General features: G+C 38.3%; 1 protein-coding gene across 1 annotated transcript in view; it reads left to right on the plus strand.

Annotated features, from left to right (window-relative positions):
- The window catches only part of LOC143406348 (cytosolic beta-glucosidase), a 106,994-nt gene that overhangs the window by 47,252 nt on the left and 33,193 nt on the right, over positions 1–26,549 (plus strand). The window contains exons 3-4 of the mRNA XM_076865074.2: positions 1,421–2,226; positions 2,963–3,086. Coding sequence (XP_076721189.2) covers positions 1,421–2,226; positions 2,963–3,086 — 930 coding nt within the window. The remainder of the gene's footprint in view (positions 1–1,420; positions 2,227–2,962; positions 3,087–26,549) is intronic.

Genomic DNA, 26,549 nt, shown 5'->3' on the forward strand with positions numbered 1-26,549 from the left:
CCCAATGTCACAGAGCTACCAGGTGAAGGGGTTAGGACAGCATTTAGTTAGCCTGGCACTATTGTTCACTCTGGAGAGTCATTATGCACATTAAGTTTTCAAATGCTCCAAGTGTAGGCTGGGTACCCTTTACCACATTCTAAATTAAGATTCTATATTTTATCTTTACTAGTTGTACCATGTTGCACTGATTTATAAGTTTATCTCTAGTCCCTCCTGATAAGTTTCCTGAGGAGGAGGATGGTGTTTACCTTGTTCATGTTTATATGTCCAGCATATTTAACAAACGAATGACTGGATTGATGACGCAATGCCAAAGTCTGAATTACTTTTTTTTTTTTTTTTTTTTTTAATTGGAGGATCCTAAGCTATGGGGGCTGGGGGGGGAAGAGGGAACCAGTCTTTTAGGCAAACTTTTAACATACACAATTCTGTGCATGATTTTATATCTCTGTTCAGTCAACAACCTCTTCAAACAGCACAGCTGCTCTCTTCCAAGGTTCATTTTCCTCCGTACTCTTACACGCAAAACCACGTGTAGCACTGACATCTATCTGTACTGGAAAATCTCCTCCCAGGTGAGGGTCATCATGAGGCTGGACCAATATCTTCCTGACTGTGGGTCCTGAGGCAGAGCCTCTTCAACTTAAGGACGTCCTTCTGAACTTGGCAACAGTCCTGAAAGCATTCTCCCACACATGCTGTGCGGGGAGGGCCGGCTGAACCCCAGTCTGGCTATGTATCTCCATGCGCCCTGCCAGAAATTCAGAGCGAACCTCAGTCAGGTCCTCACAGTGTCCGGAGCCTCTGACTCTGCTTGGAACCTTCATTCTGGGGAGAGATGCTGTTCGTGCTCAGTAGGTTTTCCTTCTTAGACTCGTGAAGCTAATAGATCTGGAAAAGCATTAACTCAGCCACCTGAATCGATTCCTTTACTTTCTATCCAATACTACCGATATTCACTCATTCCACAACCATTTATTACCTACTAAATTTCTGGTACTATCCCAGGATTTGGGAATCCAGAGCTGAATTAGAAAGTCAAGATTCCTGCTGTCCTGGGGCTTCTCTTCCAGTGGGTTTAATAGGTAAAGTTTGACCTACAAAGAATCAGATAAAATAATTTCAGTAAGTGTGACAATAACACAATCTTGGATGAGAGTGACTTGCCCAAATGTATCCAGTTTCAGAATAAGTGTCTTTCCATGATGTCACCCCATCACATTCCCACTCCCCCATCAGCCAGTCTTTTCCGGGATTTCCACGTTTCTTCTAGCTTCTCAATGATGATACTGGGGGAAGTAATAAACCTCATTGAATAAGAAATCCTCTTGATCCTTTCTCGCTTAAAATTTATAGCCAACATGCTAAAAACAGTTTCTCACTTCTTCTTCTTTTTTTTTTTCCTCCTCTCTCTTAGGAATTGACTACTACAACAAGATCATTGACGATTTGTTGACAAATGGGGTTACACCCATAGTGACCATCTACCACTTTGATTTGCCTCAGGCTTTAGAAGACCAAGGAGGTTGGCTGTCAGAGGCAATCATTGAAGCCTTTGACAGATATGCTCGGTTTTGCTTCAGTACCTTTGGGGATCGAGTCAAGCAGTGGATCACCATAAATGAGCCTAACATTCTTGCTGTGCTGGCATATGACATGGGCAGTTTTGCTCCTGGTATACCTCACTTTGGGCCTGCAGGTTATCAGGCAGCTCATAATTTGATTAAGGCTCATGCCAGAGCCTGGCACAGCTATGATTCCTTATTCCGAAAAGAGCAGAAGGGTAAGGTGTCTCTATCATTGTTTTTTGTTTGGTTGGAACCCGGAGATCCCAACTCAGTGGCTGACCAGGAAGCTGTTAAAAGAGCATCTGCTTTTGCATTAGATTTCTTTGCTAAACCTATATTCATTGATGGTGATTATCCTGATCTTGTCAAGTCCCACATTGCATCCATGAGTAAAAAGCAAGGGTTTCCATCATCGAAGCTTCCAGAATTTACTGAAGAAGAGAAGAAAATGATTAAAGGCACTGCTGATTTCTTTGCTGTGCAATACTATACAACTCGGCTCATCAAGCACCCAGAGATTAAGAAAGGAGAACAAGAAAAACTGGACTTTTGGCAGGATTTGCAGGTTGATAGTTTTCCAGATCCATCTTGGGAAGGTGTTAACTGGGTCTATGTGGTGCCGTGGGGAATACGTAAATTACTGAAATATATTAAGGTAAATGCATGATTTGTTTCTGTCTGTGTGTACCCAAATATGTGAGGATGGCAATCAGGCATGTGTATGAGTGTATATGGAGCTAAAAGTGGGTGATTTTAGTTAATATGATGTCCATTTGTTGTCCTGGGAAGAACAGATTGAGGAGTGAGCTGGTGAGGGTTAAGTAGCTAGTAATGGGCTTAAAACCAGCAGTCAACTTCAGAATTTGGTGTTAAAGTCAGCAATGGCTGTAGCAGTAGCTTGCATACATTTGTCCAGCTGGTGTCACAACAGTGATTATTAAAAGGCCATTTTAAGGAAAGATAGGGCTGGAGCCTTTCTGAGTCTTCATTCCACTGGATGACATCCAGGTGGCTGAAATTAAAATTTCAAGTTATCAGTTTTTAGGACCTCTCCTGTGGGGAGTAGGGAATGTGGCTACCAGAGGGACTAAGGGGTTAAGGAGCAGTGACAATCAGCAGATGCTGATGGGAAGAAAGATATTTCTGTCTTCTCATTATAATAAGAGTCATTTGACTGTCTTCATGGACATTTGCACAGTTTTGCTTTTCCATTGTTAGTCATAAAAGGTCAGCGTGTGGAAAATTAAGTTAATAGGGTCAGTGCAATTTGATGAAAACTAGTTTTGGGGTTGTAGCTTCAAGAAGATTGAGGGTAATGCACCTGATTTTATGAGCTTTTTTTTTTTTTTTAAACATCTGTTTGGAATAAAACTTCTGCTCTCTTGTTCTAGGATACGTATAATAACCCTGTAATTTACATCACTGAGAATGGGTTTCCCCAGCGTGACCCCCCATCTCTTGATGACACTCAGCGTTGGGAGTATTTCAGACAGACATTTCAGGAAATGTTCAAAGGTACCATTTGAAATGATGAAAGATCAATTGTGCAAACTTAATATAATTTTCCCATGTGCTTATTTGCATTCAGCAAAGACCAATGATTTTGAAAGCTGAAATTCATGTAAATCAGTATAAAGCCATGTAATTAGGAGAGGGGAGAAAATGTATTTAGGAAAGAGGAAGGTGGGGTTTGGTCTCCCTTCAACCTCCTGAAATTGAATCAAGTAAGAAGTCACTGTCTTCTGAATTTTGTGGCTCCTGGGTGAGGGTGGCAAGAATAAAAGGAGTGGTGACTGGTGGGAAAGAACATTAATTATCACAAAAAGAGTAGCACTACAGACTACAACACACTTTTTTATTGCATATTTTAATATCCTAACTACCAAAAAATGAATGGACAGGATTTTTAAGGATCCAAATCCAGTGTTTATGCAATAAACTTCAAAATGGCACGAGTCCTCCATCAATGTATGTACCATTAACTTGTAACGAGGAAACCCAAAAAAGAAGAAGCTTTGGTCTTAGAGAATATGTGAATTGTGTTTCAGGTTGATATTATTATTCTGGAAACTCTGTCTTTCCATGTAATTCTTTTTGTATTTGCAAAGACATCAAAAGGAATCATATTTAGTAGGTAACCCATTTCTAGACCAGGCAGCCTCCCAGTTCCCTTCTTTAGCTTCCTCTTGGAATATTACTGCTTGAAACTGTTGCTTCATAAATTTCATTCTTTCTCCCTATAAAGGAATCGTATCATAGCAGCAAAATACAGAGCAAAAATGAGACTTCTAATTTTCTTTTTTTAAAAAGCATAGTAGCCATACTCATTTTTCATCATTTTATTTGAAAGTCCCAGAATAATAACATTCTTTCCAAAAATTTTCACTATTATACTGAGAAAGAAGAAATTCTGGAAACTGGTGGAAAGCAGTCTTTTTCTAAAATATGTTGACTGGATCTCTTGCTTAGGCCTTGAGTTTATTGACAGAGGCAATTGGATTCCTACAATTTGATCCAAGCAAAATAATTATTTTGTATTACACACAAAATAGATTCTTCCTTTGGTTGACATTCATTTTTTGATAAGAGTGAAATCTCTCGTTCTTTGAGGTTTCTCCCCACTTTTCCCTGTAAATGGATTCTATTCATAGTTAACCCATTGAAGCACCTGAATTTCATCCTGAAGGACAGGTAGACATTCAAGCAGATTTACAGATGGATTTAGGGAGCATAAATGATTTGTCTAAGATTAGTCTGGTTACATTTGGAAAAGGAAAGAAAAATAGAAATTGTCTTTTTTTATTTCTAGCTTGGTGCTCTGTTTACTGCTAATCATTTAAGGACATTTCATAGATATTTAAATTAATTTTAAGTATTTCTAATGCTAAAATCTTAGGGGTGGACCCTAAAACTCAGATGATTTAAAGATAGAAAAATATCAGAAGAAGAAAAAAAAGAAAAGTATCAAAAGAGTGGAAACTGTGAGAATTTGGGTTTCAAAGGGTCAGGAGAGGGAAGAAGGTTGACCAACAAAATCCTGTTTTCAACATGTACATATCATGCCATATTTGGTCTTTAAATTATCTAGTGGAAAAAATACAGAAGGTTTCTTAATTACAGGGGTTCAACTTGTGATTTTTCTACTTCATGACAGTGTGAAACAGGTTCGCATGTAATAGAAACTAAACTTGGAAGTTTGAATTTTGATCTTTTTCTGGATTGGTTTCATACTATACTAGAAAGCATGTAATCATTCTCTTGTGATGCTGGACTTACAACCATAGCTCCCAGTTAGTTTTGAAACCACAAGGGTGAACAATCGAGACTACAGTGTACCATGCTGCTATGCTGGGATGGTCGGGGGTTGGGTGTATTAAATGCAGTTTTGACATAATGATAAGTTTAGTAGGACATGAATACATAATAAGTTGAGGAGCCATTATATCACGCATTTGAAACATCATTTTCTTAGCACTTACATTCTCTTTGAATTTAAACAATAGACAATATTCTTTGCAACTAATGCATAATACTGTTTTTGTTTTGATTTTTTTTAGAAAAACATATATAGCCTTTTAAGATGTGCAGAAATCTACAAATTGACAAAAAAATCTATAAATAAGTGTATCTGTCACTAGGTATATGGATAGATATTTTTTCATAGATTTTTGTAGATAGTGAATCCTTTTGTGATAAAACTCTCTTTGCTAATAACAAAATCCCTTCTTTTCTGTGAACCATCTGTCTCCCCCTATTCTCCTGATTACCACAGCCACAGCCTGGCAAGGGAGATCAAAGGCTGTTCCTCTCAACAGATAATTGACTAGTCTAACTACAGGCATGTGACATGGACTGAGCCAATCTCTGCCTAAGACTTAGAACTTGGACCAATCACTTGGAATGCTTCTTAAACTGTGCAACTTTGTGAGCCATTGGTGGCTTTACTTTGCCATATAAATTTCCGAGCAGTAGGAAGGGGAGATACTCAGGCATGAATTAAGGAAGTGGAGACAAAAAACAGGGATAATTTTCTAATGGCTCTTGAGCTTCTGATTCCAGTTTTTCCTGAAGTCCAGCAGCATTCATGTCCTTTTTTTAAAATAAATATTATTTAGTTGTTGATGGATCTTTTTTTAAAAATTTATTTGTATGTGGTGCTGAGAATCGAACTCAGTGCCACATATATACTAAGCAAGCGTTCTTGCACTGAGCTACAAACCCAGCCCATGCATGTTCTTGATAGACATTATTATTATTTTTTTTTAATAATGAAAGGTCTTACCCATTTCTCTCATCTTCATCTGATTCTAATTGGGCTTCTATCACTTAGAACCAAAAGAGTTTTAATTAATACCACCATCTCATTTCATTTTCTAAACAGTCAGATAAGGTCATTACTCACACTTTATAGAACAAACTAAGAGGCCAAGACATTTGCTTAAATCACGAAATTACTAAGTAATATTTACTGGAAAAAGACAGAACTGGTATGTCATTAATACTATTGTTGATTATCTTGGTATCAGATATGATGTGTTAAGTTCAGGGCTCTCTGAGTCAAAGTGCCTTTTTGTCTCTGCATAGAACTTCTTCCTTTACTTTTGGCACTCTGGGCTTGCATATATTTGTTAAAAGTAGTTCTGCTGTCTCTGAAAAGGTCAACAGGGTCTATGACCTTGGACAATCTCAGACACCCCATATACTACCTCTTATCAGAGGAACTGAGCTGAATTTACTGCTCCGTTTTCTGAGACTCCTTTGAGGTTGTACTGATGATCCTGATTGGCAAGAACCTTCCTGGTAAGAAGCATCCTGTGAGCAATTAAAAATGATAACAGACCAAGGAAGACATTTATGGAAAGCACTGCAGGTGGAGCCCACCAGACCCAGGTGTCAGATGGATGATGGCTTTGTGATTCCCACAAACGGGACCTCCCTCCAACATCAAGCACATGGACGGGCACCTGATGACACTATAGCTGGATCAATCATTGATCTGAAGGGCTCACTGATCTCTTCAGGTCAAATCCCATAGCAACTAGTCACATAGTAAAAAGTAAGCTAATGTGTCTGTTTCCTTTTGGGAAAGAAGAAGAAAAATTTTATATATATATATGAAAGCTAGGGCCTTTTTATCCTTGTGTTGTTTAATTGTATTTAAATATCTTTAAATAGGTTATATTTCATGATTGTAGATTCTGAGAAGAGTAAAGCAACAACAAAAACCTTAAAATAGCATATAACTAGGCTTGCATGTTAGTTCTGCAAATTTTTCAAAGAGGGGCTTTGGTAAGTTGCCTGACCCATCTAACCCTCTGTTTATGTTTAAATATGGGAATAATACTTCCCTTGGCAGGATTGTTGTAAAGATTGCATTTAATGAGTTATATATAACCCATGAGCTATTAACTGGTACATAGTAGTTCCTTAACAAATGGTAATTATTATTATTATTATTATTGTTATTATTATTATTATTATTATAAAGTGTGCACAGTTAAAAATGTACCCACCATCTCCAAGCCAATTTCCTTGTTAGATTTTAAAAATGCTATTCAAAGACTGGTTATTCTTCTTCCCTTCTTTTTTCCCCTTTGAAGCATGCAATTTAGCCATTCTATAATGGCTAAATTTTCCCCAAAGCTGCATATTTTTCCAACATTTTTTGAGGACCTTCTGGCGTGTGTTTGAACACTGGCCTTTGGCCATTCCAGGTGGGGTGGTATGGGGAAGAAGCCACAACTGCATTATTTCCATCCGAGAGGTTCCCAGATGAGGTGAACAAGCAAATCACCAACAGCAGAACGAGCTGTCACGCACCTGGGGATTGCCCTGCCACATGGACTTTTGTATGTCTGGCATTCATTGATCCTTAAATAGTTAAGCTTTCTTCCCATCATATGAATCTTTATGACATTCATAAAATTAACAGCAGTGCTCAGACTCCAGGGCAGTGGCAGTGAGTTCATACACACACACACACACACACACACACACACACACACACACAGACACACACACACAGATGGATGTGTTGTTGTGGGGGTCAGAAAGTAAGGGATGCCAGGGAAGTTGCTCCCAAAGGGCAAGACTCCACCTACCACATAAATCCTCCTGGAAAAGGGGTCCAACCTGTGTCCAGCCTGTACCACCTCCATGTCCAGCATGTCTGCCTTTGGCTTGTCTTCTGATCTTTCTTGAACCTGGAATTCCATGATTTTTCCTTTTGCTGGGACCAATTTTGTTTTTTGGAGCAGATGAATGTGCCAGGCAAGGTATGGGTTTGGGATCTGGTCCTGACAGTTATGCTCTCAATGACTTTGGGGAAAACCTTAAGCAGACAAAGCTTTAGTCACCTAATTTCTAAAAACAGGGTTAATTATGAGCACCTGTCTTCTAAAGGGTGGTAAAAAATGAACCCGATAATGTTTAGAACACCTAAAGAGGGTCTGGCACATTATTAAGGATTCTGTAAATGATGGTTAATTTTTTTCTGGGGGCCCCACGAATCCTCTAAGGGCTGGAGTTGTGCTTTTCATAATTAGCTCTTCAGCCCTGAGTGCTGAGCCTGTTATATTGTAGTGTTCTACACATGTTTGCTGAATATGGTTGTCTATCAGGGAAGGGTTAGACCATAGGTAATGAGAAATAAATGATGAAATGAGTGGGAACTGTATTTTCTTTCCCTAAAGAAATATACCCCACACAGGGGAAAAAAATGCAGCCTTCTGGAAAGTTTCTGAGCCAGCCCAACTTTCTAGTCAGATCCATGCCTGAGTTAGCACAGCGGTGGATGATTGCAGAGAAGGTTTGTTAATGACCAGCTTTAGGCTTTTAATGACAAAACCCCTCAGCAAGATGTCATCGAAGTTATTGAAGACTTCACTGAAAGTGTTGAAGCTGATACATTGTAACAAGAAGGTTATAAATCTTGCAGCTTGGATATACCACCAAGACAAGATGCTGAGCACAGAATCACCCTGCTGGTGTCTGTCAGCATTATCCCTCCCCCTCTCTCTTCCCCTTCCCATGGAGAGCCCGTAAAGGAGAAATACATCCATTTCCCAAAGTAGCGCAGACCTGGCAGCCACCTGCCTATGCCAATTTCAGATCACAGAGGCCCATTTAACTGGACAAAATGTGTTAAGCACCTGTGTTTTTGTAAATGTGCATAAAAACCTTAAGAATGGAGGGAAGATCTCCAAAGTTAATGCAATGACCTTTTAGAAACTCTAAGCAATTAAAGATGCATTGTAATCTTAGAATAGAGACCCGAATTCCTGAATGTAGGTTCCCACACTGTTTTATTGCTTCTCAAAGGAGAATTTTGTCACCTTGGCCCCTACAAAGCAGTTCATCTCTTAGCTCTAGAGGGGCCATATAAAATATACTTGTGTGGCTTTGGGTATATGTTGCTGGGATGTTGGATTGACTGGGCACAGAACGGGATCCAAAGGCTGTGCACAAAAATTGTTAGTGGGCATTAATATATAGACCTGTGAGATTTTTATTGATGTTTAAAAAGTGACAAAAATTGTATGCATTTGTCATGTACAACATTTTGCCATTAAATATGTCTACATTATAGAATGGCTAAATTGCACTAATTAACATATACGTTATCTCACATATCATTTTTTTGCGGTGAGTACACTTAAAATCTACTCTCAGCAATTTTCCAAAATATAATACATTGTTATTAATTATAGTCTTCATATTGTACAGTAGATCTCTCTCCTCCTATCTGAAATTCTGAACCCTTTGACCAACATCTCCCCAAACCCTCCCACCGCCTACATGCTGATTACAACCATTCCACTGTCTTCTTCTGTGGGATCAACTTTTTAAGATCCCACATACAAGTGAGCACATGGAGTGTTTGTCTTTTGTGCCTGGCTTGTCTTAGTGAACATAATGTCCTTCAGGTGCATCCTTGATGTCCCAAATGACAGGATTTCCTTGCTTTTTAATGCCATACAGCATTTCAATTTCATGTATAACACAGTTTCCTTTATCCATTCATTTGTTGATGGACACTTAGGTGGATTCCACATCTTGGCTTTTGTGAATTGAACTGCAATGAACTTGGGAGTGGGGATGTCTCTTCAACATGCTGATTTCATTTCCTTTAGATGTATACCCAGCAGTGGGATTGCTGCATCATACGGTAGTTCTCTTTGTTTAATTGAAAATCCAGGAAGGAAACTCTTTCTAATATCTGTGTCCTACCAACCTGAATACCCAGGCCATAAATATACATATACTCAGCCATAGATTATTCAAGTTACCTTATCGTAGGTATACTGAATGACTTTCCTCTATTTCTTTTATCCTACTTCCATCCATTGCTTTCTGAACCTTTCCCATCATTACCATGAAGCCTGGCCAAGTAGAAAGCATGACAGTAGAGAGTCTGCAAGGTTTGGAGAGTGAGGATAGGATCAGTTCTGTATTCCACTGGTGTGCCTGTGGGAAAGTCATCATTAGGACTCTCTGAATGTCAATTTCTTCATCTACGAAATGGGCAATGTTAATTGCTATTCTACTTAAATCAAAATCAGTTGTGAAAATAAAACGAGATCATTTATGCCTACCTATGCTTTGAACACCTAAGATGTTTGATGTTCTTCTCATATTTGACATCTGCACTTTACACTTTTGTTTAAGGTCATCCATCACTGTGGCCCGGATGATATATTTGACACCATCTGGATCTCAGTGCTCTCCACTTCGAAGGGAAGGGTTGGAAGGACTTAGTGCTCTTCATTAGGGTTCTTTCAAAATCTACAATTCTCAGTTTCTATGGGTTTTTTTTTTTTTTGCACATTTCTAAACTGCTATGATGGTTTCATCACTTTAAGGTTTTGTAAGAGAACATGTACTATGGCAAAGTGATTAATGTATTGTTTAGTAAATCTCAGAATTTCACACACACACACACACACACACACACACACACACACATACACGAGTTACTTCACCCGTCCTGTCCAGGTGAGACTTGCATTGATATGATCTGAGACACATGCCATTTGTAGGCACATCCTCTTAGAAACAGAACCTGGTGTACCTGCTTCACGGGAAGAGGTGTCATGGAGTTCCCATGAGAGAAATGACTCAGTTATCACATAATTTGCCCTTGTGCTGATTTGGGAAGAACCACTTTTTCTTTTCTTTGCCTATAGTATTCTAATGCCAATGCTGTGTCCCAGCTGATGGACAGCTTCAACTTTAGACTAAACTTGAAACTTAATTGAACTTCAGTTGAAACTGAAGATTTTAATTCAGCCTAATGGCTCTGAGATGATAATCACTTTAGTCCTCTACAACTCCAGGCCTAGTGAATTTAAAAAAAAAAAAACGATATAAAGCCTTTAAAAAAATCAGGTAATTCCAAATGGAGTCTCCATATTTTAGATCAATCTTCCCAGTAATCTCTGTGTCATGAAGCAGCCAACTGAAGCTCCATCTTGTTTTGATAACCACAAAGAAGACCTGCAACTAAAACAACTGGGGTTTATCTGAAGAAAACCCACCTCTCCAATATGTAGAGTAGATTGAGTGAAAACTAGGAAAAAGTAGGGAAAAAGAGGAAGGATTAAAAAACGATTTTAATAAATATTTCAGAAAGAACTATTTGGCATATTCAAAGTGACTAGAGTGCTACTAGAATCGAAGGAAGGTGGATTTCTCAGTTTTTTTTTTTTTTCCCCAGGATATTGATGACAGTAAAATCAAGCCTATTTATACATTGCCTTTATTTCTGGATCTCCAACATAGTTTGATTATTACCTGACCTTTTAGTGAGAGTGAAAAAACACTGCTTTGTTGCAGGACTGGTGAATTTCATCTTACTGTGGCTGTCTGGGGCTGCCTGGATTGTGCTAAGGCTTCTCTCGGCCCTCTGTGGGCTCATGGAAAGAATGGAGAAGAGTGGATGGTCAACTGGTAACCATCCCCCTTAGGAAACTTAATGTGTGTTTTCCATTGGGGGAAAGATATTCTTTGTGATAAATTAATACATTGGAATTAGGTTTTATGAGTGGAAATTAAATGAGTTCATTAGAGGGGATTAGCTCCCGAGACAGTGTAGAAATGACTTTCTGATCTTCAGTACTGTTTTATCAGACTTCAAAAGTGGTATCTCCATCTCTGTGGCCTTCTTCTCTAGGTCTTATCTTACATTTTTGTAACTTCAATGTTGTTCCTGCTGGTCAAGCAAGCTACAGTGACATAGCTATTGTTTCTGTCAATTTTCAAAACCTTGTAATAGTATGAATTATGGGTTAACTACATCTTATTTTCTTTTCACTCATTAGCCTGAGAGTATCTGAGAAAGTCAGCAAAGTTATAAATAAAAACATCAAACATGGGTGACATGACTGCGTCATGGGCTTCCCGTGCAGCCCTGTCACAATTAAGTACTTGTTGAATATGACAGTTGAATAGATGGAACTTGAGAGACACTTTGATTTTTGAAGACAATGCCCATTATAACTCTTGAAAGGAAAAAAGAAAATCATTTTCAGGAGAAAGTAGAAGTTATTAAAAGGTATAAGCTCTCATAGGCAGAAGCAGTGTCCGTAGATTTTATTCACCATTCTTGAAAGACAAAATTCTGACCGGAATAAAATATTGGAGTTTTGTGCTAGATACTTGGTATTCTATAAGTGCTCCCATAAATGTTTAATGAGTGGCAAGGAGACTAGTCTAGATTATTAGCAGAAAAACTGAATTACTTCTGGGAATTTTTGTGAATTATTTAATTTATACCATCACTTTATTTTATTGTGATTTTTAAAGAAGTGGTTGATTGTCTTTATTATTATGAAAACAATTTTCATTCACTGGTTTTAGGCATGGGTGTTAATTATCCTCATTGATATTAAATGGGGTAACAACAATTTTAATGTACATTACTTTTAAAGCTTTTTTTATGTTAATGCTCTTAGTTTGTGCCTCAGTTTCTTCTCATTTAGAACATGAAAGTGTAGAACTAGCTGGTCCTTTGGGATCCTGCCAACTTGAGAATTTTGTGACCCTCTAAATATTCTTTCTGGAAAGATATGTAACGGATCACATTTTATTAGAACTCTTGATAATTTCTTAAGCTATAAAATTAAGTCTAAGGAATTGTAATTAATGGCCTTAAAAAAAAATCTCCCTTCCTTCTTCTTAGCCAGTGACTTAATTTGAATTTTAACACCTGTCTTATATGAACATAAAATTAGACCTTGCTCTGCAATGCACTGTTTCTATTGGTATTGATTCAGGCTCCAGGTAACATTTCCTTGACCTTCAATCTGCATGTTTCCTCTTCTATTCAGTCACAGTGAAAATGAACTTCACTTTTCTTCTCTTGAGAAAGTTGTCTCTGAGTTGATAAAGTCACAAGGACACCTCACATTCCAGTTTCACAAAGTTACTGTAAAGAACATAGAATCTCAGAGAGGAAATCAGATGAACAAATCCATTCCAGGCATTAGTCTAAAATCCCCAGCTGAACAAACCCATAGTAGTTATAGTTGCTGGCATGACATCACCTTTCCAACAGGATCATGGCAGGAGCCACCAAATCTTTCAAATTTGAACAGTTAAGCATGATGTTTCAAACTTTTTGCCATAATGCATGATTTAATTCAGTTAGGGAGTGCAGTAATTTTAACTTTCCTTAAATTTAATGTGACCATGACACTTTTGTCTCTGGGCAAGATCCTGAAACAGAAGGAGGGATCAAGCTGCTGCCCTTTCAGAATGACTGTTCCACCGTAATTCTGTGTGGAGACCTCACATAGAGGAAATCTGTTTTCCTATTCTGATTCTCGAGTGCAGGGTTTATTGCCTCAAGTTGCTGTTTAGGTCGCATTTTCTTCAATACAATGAAAGTATCAGCCTGGTGCTGAAGATGAAAATAGTCTCTTTTGGACTAGAAAGTAATTCTTAAAGCTTATCTGGGTAGGAGAGGGATTTCTGTCTCTTTGAATGGGGTCATGTCATCAATAGCAAAGTCTCCTGGGTGTGAATAAGATTAGCTAATGAAACCACTTCTTGGCCTGGGACTGCTTTGTGCCATTCTAAAGTTCAGCCACACTGTCCTTCTTGTTTGGGAGAGCCCATTAGAGGAGTCTGCCTGCTTTAGAGATGAGTGAAACCATAATGGGTGGACAAAGAAAAGGCATTGGAACCCAGAAGAATTTTTATTGGTGCTGGTGAGTGAAGGAGAGCAAGAAGGAACCGTGAAGGTTTCAGGTTGAAATGTTAATGAGCTGAGGATTAAAGAGTAGGCACTGGGAGTAGGCCTAGGGGAGGAGGGCATCCCACCTGCTGCTGAAGTCATCTTTTCTCTGTCCTGACAACAAGTGGAATTCATTGCTTTAATAGATTTAAACCTAGCCCAAAGTCTTGAATGATTTTAAATGACCATGCTCTTTTATGAATAATTTTCCAAATATGTTTTAGAGTTAAAAATGAGTAGGACTCAAGAATTAGATGGTCACCCAAAGGGTGAGTAAATGAATCTGTGTGAAGTGTGTACATTCTTTATAGATTAGGTTTATGTGGCTGAGGCAATGCTGGTTTTGTCACTGAAAAGATTTTCTTCCAGAGATGTTCAGGAAGTGTTTCTGATCCTGACTCCGAAGTTGGCCTTTTGTTTAGAAATGCCTTGAAAAAATATTCGTGGCCCACGTTTGCTGCCTTCAAGAATATATGGTACTAATGTCAAGGATGGCTCCAAGAAACCCTTAGCACTTCTAGAAAAACATGCACATGACCCATGGATTGTGTACACATTTTGGATAGACAGGCATAAAATTTCATGATAATTTTACGCAACAGAGCCTTGCTCATTTGATGTAGTGAAAGAACATATCCTTCAGTGACAGATCGGTGTTCAAAACTTGGCTTTGATACCTTTTCATGCTGTGACTCTTGAGCAAGTTATTTTACTTCTGTGAATCAACTCTGAATATTTATTTCTGTTGAGGATTAATGATACACTTTCTCTGTTAGAGAAATGCCTAGGACATAAATCCTTCAAATGATGGCTTTTGCAGTGAAGTCTTTGTTACCCAGCATCTATTCACCGGGATTTTAGAAAAACTGTGACTTCCTGAATAGTCATCAAGCACTGATAATTTATGCTTCTCTTGATGACCCTGAAATGCATTCTGAATAATTAGAGAAAGATTAAATTATAATCAGTTTAGTTTCAGTGTTAAGTGTATTTTAATTTATTCTCATTCTTTAAAAATTTGTAATCCTTCTGCATGTGGTAACAATTAACAAAAAATATTTGATTAGCTGGAGCACTACATTTCCTGACTATCTGACAGATAAAGAGTTTATTGTATATTGTTGGAATCCAAACTCTGCCCTGTGAATACACTAGACATGCACTGATGGATTCATATTAGCCTCCTATCTATTTTCAGAGCCAATGTATTGCCTGTTGGAAATTCTAGAATTGACATTTAAATATCCTTGATAGTCACTTCAGAGCTTATACAAGTCTCTTTTTGCATATTTCTTTGATCACATGGCCCTTTGATGGCCATGTCTTCTGATTTGTGCAGGTGGTAGCCAAATCTTCTATTCCAGAAGCTATTTACTCTTTCCCATAGATTCCTAGAGATGGACATCTCAAACACTGATAATTTATTAGCAATCAACCTAGCTCTGTGTTTCATCAACCTTTGCTCTCATGCAATCAGGTTTTAGACTTGTTTTCATTAGACCTTTTATTCTATATAAGCGCTCTGATGAAAATTTCACCACCCACTTGACAATTTTTGTGGTTCTTCTTTGAACTTTTCATGTTTTCCCCATTTTTCTCCCTATCACACCAATAACACACACAGCTTTTTAAAAAAACTATTTTTAGATGTTGATGAGCCTTTATTTTACTCATTTATTTATATGTTGGTGCTAAGAATCGAACCCAGTGCCTCACACATGCTAGGCAAGCACTCTACCAATGAGCCCCAGCCCCAGCCATATGCAGCTTTAAAAGACAGTTTAGCACCAGATGTTAAAAATAAAAACTCTTCAAAAACTCATCAGCACTTATTGTTCTTTGGTGATCTCAATTATTTTCAGGCAAGCCCATTGATTTCCCCGGTTCAAATGATCAGCGTAGGACATAGGATTTGTCAATTCCCTTTTGTCTTCCCCCTTCTGCCTTTCTTTAAATCTCTGCCCTACATTGAAATCCCTTTTTTTTGCAATCTGTCAGTCTTCTTTTCCATAGTGTCCTTCATATTCCAGCTGACATCCATGATACCTATTGTGTAAGGTGAAGAAGAGGCCGATCATTTCCTTTAAAGTGAAGAGGCCAGCAGGCAAAATAGCTGATTAAGAGTTGGAGCCAGGGTGCCTAGCCAGTAAGAGACAAGTAGTCTTTACTCTAAACCTGTGATTTCTGAGACTGAACTCACTGGGTAATTGGAGTTTCTTTGTTCAGGTAAGTTGCTTGTTGCTGTTTCTGTGTGTAATGTCTCCCCCAGGTGATTTTTTTCTCATTGTATAGATGTATATTAAGTTAGCAACTCAGTGGTATAGCCACCCTGTTAGACTAGTGACAGAACACCTATATCTATTTAATTACTGCAAGTATATTTAATATCTCATAAACCATATGTACATTATAGGGTCATTTTGAATCTTCTGGGAACTCTGATTTTGAACTTATGTATGTTTGAATGGTCAAGTGTAATGTTTTATTGAGGCAGCTTCTGAAACAAAATGTGACATTTTCATAAGTCTAACCGGGCATCACCTGGCAGTACAAATTTAAGACTATTATGGTTTAGATTTTAGGTGTTCCCAAAAGTTCATGTGTGAGACAATGCAAGGAGTTTTAGAGGAGAAATGATGGGGTTCTGAGAGCCTTAACCCAACCAGTGAATCAGTCCCCTGGTGGGATTAACTGAAGGCTAGGTAGGGTATGGCTGGAGAAATGGGTCGTTGGGGGCAGGGCTTTGTATATATTTGGATCTGGAGAGTGGAATCTCTTTCTCTCCTGATCATGTGAGCTGCTTCCCTCCATCACACTTTTTAGTGATGATGTTCTGTCTCACCTTGAGCCCCAAGAAATGGAGCTGGCAGGCTGTGGATTGAGACCTCTGAAACTGTGAGGCCTCCAGTAAACTTTTTCTCCTCTAAGATTGTTCTTGTCAGGATTTTTAGTCACAGCAGGAAAAAAAAAAAAAAAAAAAAAAAAAAAAAGCTGACTAAGACAAAGGCCATTCATGAAATTGAAGTTAAAAAATCTCTACTAGCTGTACGGATGCACTGTTGATTGCAGAAATGTCTGTAAACAGTCGTGGAGGATGTTTCCAAATCTTTAACTTTTGAAACTTCTAATACTAAGTTCTCTCATAAATATGTTCAAATACACTCACCATCAGAAATTTAATGCTTTTCTTTTATTCAAGGGAGATTTATGTTTTCACACAAGTGTTTTTTTGTGTCCCTATTTTTTTTTTTTAGAAAAACCTGTTTTACACAAGTACTGCTGAATCTTTGTTATTCAGAGTAATGATAGGGAGGAGAGTTAAGAAATGCCAGTTGAAAGTTAGTGAGATGTATTAATTTCTGTCAATTACTGGAGATGGGCCATTTTATTATATTCGGGTTTTGATAAAAAGAAATACCAGGTAGAAGACCAGGAGCAGGAGGGGAGAGGAAAACCTTTGTCCAAAGCACAGGACATACACAGGCCAAAGGAGACTCACTGTGAGTCATAGCTCTAGCCTTCAAATTGTGCTCCAGGGTCTCTTGGGTTCCAGAGAGATACCTTTGGGGACTCTGTTATGTTGCATAGAGGGAGAGGACGAAAGCAGGGTTCTAGGGCACCCTCATTTTTAATGGTTGTATATATTAGAAATCCATAAACATTTTCATTTAAAAGAAAGACTCCTGTTAAAAATAGAAAAAGTGGAAAACAACTGAATAATAGGCACCTCATTATCAGAGAAGAAGAAACAAAGCTCCTTTGGGGAAATGAAGCTTAACTTTATTTCTCTTTCACTTAAAAAAAAAAAAAAGCTATTTTCAAAGATACCATGAAAAATGTAAGTAGTTTTATTGTGGCCAGATTTAACTAAAGTTAATATTTTGCCACAAATATTTTACATTAAAAAAGAAATAAGTATTATTGATTCTTTGTGTCCTCCCTCTCCTGGGGATCTTGAAATTGATATATATTTCTGTGAACTAGATACATTTTGTTTTTACAAATGTACTGACGTACATTTGTAAATAAATTGAGTGTATGTTGTTTTGGGCTCTTCATTTTTTACATAAATGGTGTCAAACTATGCATATGTGTTTTCAGCATTATTTTCCATGGGATTTATCCATGTTGGCACTTTTAGTTCTAATTAATATATATATATATTTTGGTACTGTGGATTGAACTCGGGGACACTCAACCACTGAGCCACATCTCCAGCCCTATTTTGTATTTTATTTAGAGACAGGGTCTCACTGAGTTGCTTAGTGCCTCACTGTTGTTCAGGCTGACTTTGAACTTGTGACCTCCTGCCTCTAACTCCCGAGCCATTCGAATTACAGGTATGTGTCACAGCACCTGACTCTAATTAATCTTTTTTTTTTTTTTTTTTTTTTTTTAGAGAGAGAGAGGAGAGAGAGAAAATTTTTTTTGATATATATTTTTTTTAGTTTTTGGCAGACACAACATCTTTGTTTGTATGTGGTGTTGAGGATCGAACCCGGGGCACACGCGAGTCACATCCCCAGCCCCTCTAATTAATTTTTTGATGCCTCTGTAGTATTCTGGTGGTGAATAAACCGCATTTACCTATTCAGCCAGCTGATGGATATTTGTGGTTTTGCCAGTTTTTTGCTTTTACAAACAGTGCTGCATTGACTATCTTTGAGTAGCTCATATACTTAAAATTTATTTCTTACACCTATTGCTAGTCTTGTGGTATCTTTGCACAACAAAAATAATGCTGTCTTTCCTCAAAACAGTATATTTTCCAGGAAATGGTGGAAAAAACAATTAAAATCTACAATGACTTTATGCCTGGAATGCACACTAGAGTTATGCAAACTAAAACCAATATAATCATGGAAGTTTTGTATGTAGGAGATACTACCATATAAAAACCTATAAGAAATAGAGTTTGGGTGAAATTGTGTGCTCAATAGATTAGAGACTAGGCTTAATAAAAGATTTGTGCTTTGTCTCTATTTGCAGATTTTCTAGCTACAGGCAGAACTTGGGGAAATTGTCCCCTTTCAGAGATAATCTTTTGAAAATAGAGAATACAAGAAAAATATATAAGGCTACTGATTTTTTTTTTCAGGTCAAAGAGGACCAATGGCAGGGTCATGCAATGTTGGGTGGGGGAATAATCTTTTAATTTCTCCCCTTTCCTGAATTCTACTCTCAGCCCCTTTCATGTAAACCTGGATACAGCTCAGGCTTCCTTGACAGTGTGCTACTAATGTGGGCGAGTTGCCTAAGGAGGGTACTTATGCCCTTGCTCTGGGAAGGACGTTCAAGTTATGTCTGGCCAAGGTAGCAAGCTGTGATCTCAACAAGGACTAGTGCTGCACGTCCCCATCAACTGAAAGGCAGTCACCTAAGTTCCTTTGCTCCTCATGAGGGGCTTTTTCCAGGGTGGGAAGCATCCCCACGGCAGCACTGCTATGCCATGTAAGTTCAGTAGGGGATGAATTCGGTCCTGCTTTGGAAATCCTGAAGACATCTTCTTTATTCTTCAAAGTCCTTGTAATTAGATATTGCAGAAGAAAGTCTAGTAAAAAAATCTGTAGGTGCCTACAATTTGTTTCTTCTTGACTTTGTCCCATGCAACATTTTAAATAATAATTTGGGTCTAGAGTTTAGGGGATGCATTTCAAATTTGCAGATGATGAATTAGGAGAAAGCTAAAACATGTTTGTTGTTGCTTTTACAGTGATTTGTTCATTTGGATCAAGTAGGTCTTAGTAAACGTCCCCGTCACCTTTCTACAGAAGCTTTCCTAGAGAATCTGTGTAGGGCCTTTATTTCCTATCAACTTCTATTTGCTTCTTTATCTGAAATTATATGCCTTATGTGTTTACTGCTTCTCTGACATACCTCCATGGATTATAAACCCTATGAGAAAAGGGGATCTCATTGCCACATTGATTTCTGGCTCCTAGGACATAGACTGTTTCCTGGCACATAATAGGAATTTAATACATTTTTGGTAACGTAATGAAAGTGGTGAGAATCACTGATGAATATCAAGTAAGGAAATGAACTGATCAGATTTCTGGATTAGAAATGAAATTTGGAAGAAGTCAAGACCAGATGCCTGGAAGAATGTGTTGACTCTACCTCATGGAAGCAAATACATGTGTTGTAGTCATTTAAACATTTGCCTAAATTAAGATGTGGTAGCATCACTCTCAGTTTATGTCTGCAATATTATCTTCCATCCTGAGCCTCATTGAGCATGGATGCTAATATTCACATTCTAAATCATACCCAGAAGACAGTCTCTAGGCTGATCTCACATAGAGGAGAAGTCTGCTAGTTTTTATTAAAATCCTTTCAGATCTATCGGGTAGAAAGACTCATTTTGTGTTGTGTGACGGGGCAGAACTCAGGTCAGTGGGGACCCATTACACCCAGGCAGGCTTCAGTTTAACATAAGACAAAGCTTTCCAACAATTAGAGGGGCTGAGTAAGGGAACGAGTGTCCTCAGGAGATCATTAGGTACCTGTCAATAGAGGGCATGGAAGCAGATGCCAGACGCCCATCTGTCAAAGATGCTGTTGAGAGGATGCTGCCCCGTGGGGGCGGGTCGTTCCACAAGTGTGTGCAAACACCTAATATTTATTGAGGACCCACAGTGCACTTGTTTCTGTGGGGGATACAAAATGCAGAAGGCGCAGCTGCTGTCTGGATGAGCTCACCTCCCCATTCTAAATTCTGTGAATCTCAGGTTGTTTTAACCGAGATCCTGATGAAATTCTCCCAGATTCTACTTCAGAGCAGTCGGGGCTAATGAGGTGTCACAACACTGCCAACCGACCAGTAATATTTAACCTTATGTCCAGGAGGAAGAATATGGTGGGGGATGTGACTACACTGTCACATCTTCCTTTTGTCCCCTGATTTAAGCTCTGGCTTGGCTTTTGTGACATGAGAGATTATAACATATAAAAAAATTAGTTTCTTCTCTTTGGTTCACTTTTCTTCTGGTCTTGAAAGTTAATATGATTTCTGAGCTCAGGCTGATGTGTGTTAGCTTTATTTAGTGAAACTCTGTCAAAGTAAATATTTTTGCATTAGAATTGAACCTCGGTAATTCCCATTGATGACAAAAGCATGAATTATAAAGTAGAGACTTTATGGAATTAGAAGTAAGCATGCTTAATTCTGTAAAGTCAAGCCTGGCGCAATCAATCATAAAGTGTTTGATTTGGAAACCTCCTTCAGCACAGTGGAGAACATTAATAAATAAATATCAGGATGGAACAGTTTTGGGCGTAGGTCTAGAAATCACATTAGGAGTCTGACATAAGCAGGTCTGAGTAATTGGGCCTATGTCAAAGACATGCCCCCAGATGCAGCATGGACATGGACACTGTCACATGCATCAGTACAGGAGATCCCACTAGTGCTGAGACCCCACTAATGCCTGTAATGTTTCTTGTCACTCCCTAATCCACATGTTATCACAGTGACCTGAATATGCTTCTAGGCTTCGTAACATAGCATTGCAGCCACTTTGACTCTCAGTAGACTACAGCTCCAGATTTCCAATGATTGCTTAATAAGTATAGAAAATACCAAGGGTTCGTGAAAAACATTTCTTTGCTATGTAGCCTGAGGTTCTAATCATTTTCTCTGGGGTCAAAGTTTCTGTGTGTGTGTGTGTGTGTGTGTGTGTGTGTGTGTGTACCTTTTATTTGTGGACCCTGGAATTAGTCCGGTTGAAAACTAAGCTTTTCAAATATAGTTCAGACTATTCTGTTCTGAGAAAGAAATGAGAGGGATTCTTTGATGGAGGCTACTTCCCCAAGCCGTTGCTCTGGAGTTTCTAAGGGTAATCAGTCAGAAAGGTCCAGAGTGTACATTTAGTATGGCATGCAAGTATTTTAAGAGGCTCTCAGTCGGAAAAGCAATACATTGGGCAAATTAGAAGTATTAAAGTGGACATTGGCATCATCTGACTGGGGAGGAAGCATTACCCCTAGATTGGCCCTCTTTAATTTTCTATTTTCTGCTCTACCCAAGCAAAGATTTGGAGCACTACTTCTTAATCTTGGCTATGCATTCACATCACCTGGGGAGATTTAAAAACTACTGACACTCGAGTTCCATCTTCAGCGATTTTAATTTATGTCTGAGGTGTTGCCTGGGCACCAGGGATTTTACGAGTTCCTCAGGGGTTCCAATGTGCAGATAATGCTGAGAATCACTGATCTGAGGGCCTTGATCTTCTAATAGTAAAGAGAAATCTAAAAATTTGCATGCTGTTATTTGAGGAGGATCATTTGTGTGGATATAGATTGCTTATGGATCCGAAAGTTGAAAAAGACTCAGTTTCTAAGAGGTACTTCAATCTGCTGTTACCATTTATCTTGTGTCATTGTGAAATGGTAATCAACCTTTCTGAAAATGACTTCAAGAAGTTTTTTATTTGTGTGTGTGTGTGTGTGTGTGTGTGTGTGTTTGAGGTACTGGTGTGCTCTAACACTAAGCTATACCCCAATGCTTTTTATTCTAAAACAGTCTCAGTACATTGTTGAGGATGGCCTCAAATTTGCAATCCTCCTGCCTCAGCCTCTGAAGTTTCTTGGATAACAGGCATGTGCTAGGGACAATTCTTTTCCTCTTCCTTCTTCTCACAGAAGGGGAAGATCCTTTAAATATAAGAGGAAAAAAAAAATAAAGAACAGGTTCAGAAAACCCAAACTATCTGTAAAACTATATTCTTACCCTCCCCTCCCCTTCTTCTTATTTTTTAAAATTTATTTATTTTTAATTTTTTAAAAATTTATTGTCTGTTCCCTTTACCCTGAGACTTTAACATTGTGCAAGAGAAGCCTATACATGGACTGTTTTGTTTCTTGGCAGGTGATCAAGAATCTACATGGGTACTTATAACAATAGTTGTTCTTGAAATACATAAAGTTAATTCCTGTCTTTTTGTTAATGTCAGTAAGCCATTTGCAGCAGTAGTTTCAGGCATTTAATAAATTAACAAAGAATTTAGGTTATTTTACCTTTAATAATTGGACTTGCCTTGTCTGTACCATGACCTTGAACAGGGAGCTTAATTTTTCATATGGAGTATTAGAGTTTCTGAACCTATTCTTGTCCCCCCCCACCCCCCCATTTAAATCTTCTGTGAGATTTTGGTAGATTTCGAACCATGTCTTCCCTTTCTTAATTAGGTTTTCAGCTGTGCCCAGTTTTTTCACCTCAACCACCATGGTGATTTTTGATTCAGTGGTTTATTTTCTTCCTGTGATTTTTCCTGATCTCATGATCTTATTTGAGCATCATTCTTATTGGAAATGCTCACACAAATTTTACCTGAAGAGAAGAGTTTTCTGAACACATAGTTTTCTTCCTGTGAGTCTTTTTCAGAGAGTGAAGCTGTTTCTGTAACTTTTAGGAGTGGTTCTTTTCTTCTGAGAATCAGCCCCTTTTCAGTGGTCCACTTTATCTTCTTTTGGACTGAGAGGAACCCAGTCGGAGGGCTTCCTGCTGGTCCTGCCCCCTGTTGGCGTGGTGCTCTCTATTTCCTGTCCCCCTGATTTATCTTATTTTTCCTCCTTCACTCTGGTGCCGTCTGCCCTTTCTTGAGCACACAAACCAGAGATCTTACTTGCTCTATGGCCAATGGGCCAAGTCTTTTATGCCTTCCAGAGTGAGTGTAGGTTTTAATTAGTGTCTATTTTGAAATGTTCACAGAAACATGAATGATAGGAAAAGTAGATGCTTGTGCTTACCCTCACACCTGGAGCATGGTTTGGACCCAACTTCCACTTATTTCCTTAGGACATGGTTCCAGAAATAAAATTCTTGAGTTGAAGGGTATGAACCTGTAAAAGCATTTAGATATGTGTTTTCAAGTTGATTTATTGAAAAAACAATTTCTTAATAATTATTAGCATAGCTATTTTGTCATTTCTTCATTAATACTGAGGGTTCCCTTTAAAACACACATATATGTACAAGAAATTCATGACTAATGTGATATGTATATAGATATATCATATTTGCATGTGTAGTTTATTGTTTTTATTTATGTTTAATCAATTACAGAGATGACTAAATATTTTATTAATTTATTGGTTATTTGAATTTCTTCTGTGAGGTGTCTGTTCATGTCCTTTGATCATTCTATCATGGTTGAATTTAGCATATGCTTTAAGAAAGCAGCAGCCATTATAACAAATGAATGTCATTTCTTCCGGCAGTTCCCTAGGAAGTTATTTAAAGGCAATGATGATTCTAACATGTGAAACAATGTCTTCCATTTTATTTATATTTGTAAACATCAAAGACATTTATTATATTCTTGGAGACAATTTTTACAGACGTTTTAAGGCTTAAGGTAAGGTTTTAAGATGTCATTAGATAAATGACATCCTGGGAAGGCATCCAAGAGGACAAAGTGGGGGAGAGTGGCTCTGAGGTCTCTGCTCTGGACTGTGACTCTCTCGCTGAAGCACGATTTAAAAACTGGAATTTAGAGCTTTTCCTTTTCTATTCTTGCTAATCAATGATACTCTGGTATCATTTCACTGTAACTGCGGTTGCCTTCAGCACCAGCGAGTCATTTACCCACAGCTGCCTATGACTGCAGAGGAGTTTCCACTGGGAACCACCATTGTGAATTTAGCCAGATGATGGAGACACAGTGGTTACCAAATACTAAACTAAAACCAAGGTTGTGTGTGTCTGATTCTGTATATCGAGGCCAACTTTTACTCTAATCTCACATACATATCTCAAATAGAAGGTAAACTCAAATGCATTGTTCTGTCTTTTCCTGGCTGTCTGTGATTTATGTCCTCTCTGTGTGAAAATATGTTCTTATGATTTTGCAATGGTGATAAATTGACGGTGTGATATGACAAGCCAGGATTGGGAGCAATAAAACCTATGAAAATTAAAGTTTCTATTAAAAGGCAAGATACTTTTGTAGCTACTACTGACCCTTTTATTTGACGATCAGGATATTTCAGTATACAAGATACAAAAATTGTTAGTTCCCTGGAAAATGACAGTTTGCCAAACCTCATTTTAATTTTCCTTGCTTATTTTAGGATGACCCCTTTATCTCCTTGATATTCCCTTTCCTTTTCCTCATTTACCTTTCTGGGTTCACTACTATTCTTTTAACCCTGATGCTCTTTCAAGTTCAAAATGGGGAAACTGTAAGGCTGGAGGCTCAGTTCAGCCTGGATTGGAATAGCTTTGTATAAATAAGAGAATTGTGTTATATGCTATTCAATCTTAAGAAATAAAAATGATTCTCACTTTAGTGAAAAGAAGCATCACCATGTTTTAAAATTATAGGCTTTTAGAGCTGGAAGGAGCCATGGAAATGACTGAGTCCATCCTTCTTGTTTTATGGATTAAATGTGATCACGCAATCATTCTGTCAGAGGTAAACGGCTCTGTACTTCATACACCTGCCTTCCATATTTCCTCAGATTAAGTTCAGCTGAAGTTAGACTAAAGCTTAGTGGTTAAGAGCACAAGTTTGGGGCCAGACAGGTATGGGTTTAAACCAGCCTCTGACTTTCAGCTGTTAGATGGTGGGCAAGTCCCTTCACCCAGCCAGATTTCAATTTTCTTACCTGCAAAAAAGATGAATCCTACCCACTGCATGAAGTCATCCGAGGACTGGATTACATCATATTTGCAGAGTATTTATCTCCAGAATATTTATCTCAATACCTGGCATGAAATAAATGCCTAAGTAGTAGAAACCTGCTTTGACCAATGTGCTTTCACCTGTCTGTCTCTTTCTAGAAAGTGACCTCTCAGAGCTGCCATGTTTTTTTTTTGTGTGTGTGTGTGTGACCGTAGGCCCAATGCCTTGGCCCAGGTTCTCTTTCAGTGGCAGCTCCAAGTCTCCAGTTGCTCAAGGAATCAGTTTCATCTCTTGTCTTTCTTTTGTACCTTTTCAAGACAATAAATCTGCAAACACTCAGGTGTAAACACCACCGTCTCTCTCATGGACTCCCACTTCTCCATTGATAACAGCCGGCTTCATCCTCTTAAAACATAAGTCCTATCATCAGTGTCCCGCTTGGAGCTCGTCAAAGACCATGCTTGTCACACAGAGTCATAGTGAAAAATACTTAAATGACTTACAGGGTCCTGCGTGGTCCCATTCTTATTCAGCCTCTTGGGTCTCACCTCCTGTTGGTCTCTCTCTCCCATTCCACATCTGCCACATGGCTTCCTGCTGTTCTTCCACAACACTCCAGGCACATGACTGCCTTGAGTGAGGATTAGAGTCATATTTTTAAGAAAAGTGGTTGTTAGCCCTTCTACGTTTGGTTTGTACATTACAAGTTACCTTCTGCAAACCATCCTATTTTTTTTTTAAAGGGGTATTTTAGACCCTGTGTACTTTTGTAAACTTAGGAGTGGTGGGGACTTAAAAACTAACCTGTACAACTAGGCAGATTAGTAACAAAAGGGTTTTTTTTTTTTTTTTTTAATTTAAGCTGGGCTGGGAGATCAATTATATACTCACAAGGATAATGGTAGAGGGCTTACGCTGAGTTCCAGGAATGCTGTTCTGATCAGCACTTTCCTCTCTCAATTTTGCTACTACACTCCTATTTTATTATAGATCATTGCTGCCTCCAGTATAATGCACTGTTTGTTTTAATTTCTTTACTTTGCATCTTGATAGGATTTTAGTTACCTCATCCCAGGTATGGCAGAGGGGACCCTTTCCAGATCCCCACCTCTA

This window comes from Callospermophilus lateralis, chromosome 8 (genome assembly GCF_048772815.1).
Source record: "Callospermophilus lateralis isolate mCalLat2 chromosome 8, mCalLat2.hap1, whole genome shotgun sequence".
Taxonomy (NCBI): domain Eukaryota; kingdom Metazoa; phylum Chordata; class Mammalia; order Rodentia; family Sciuridae; genus Callospermophilus; species Callospermophilus lateralis.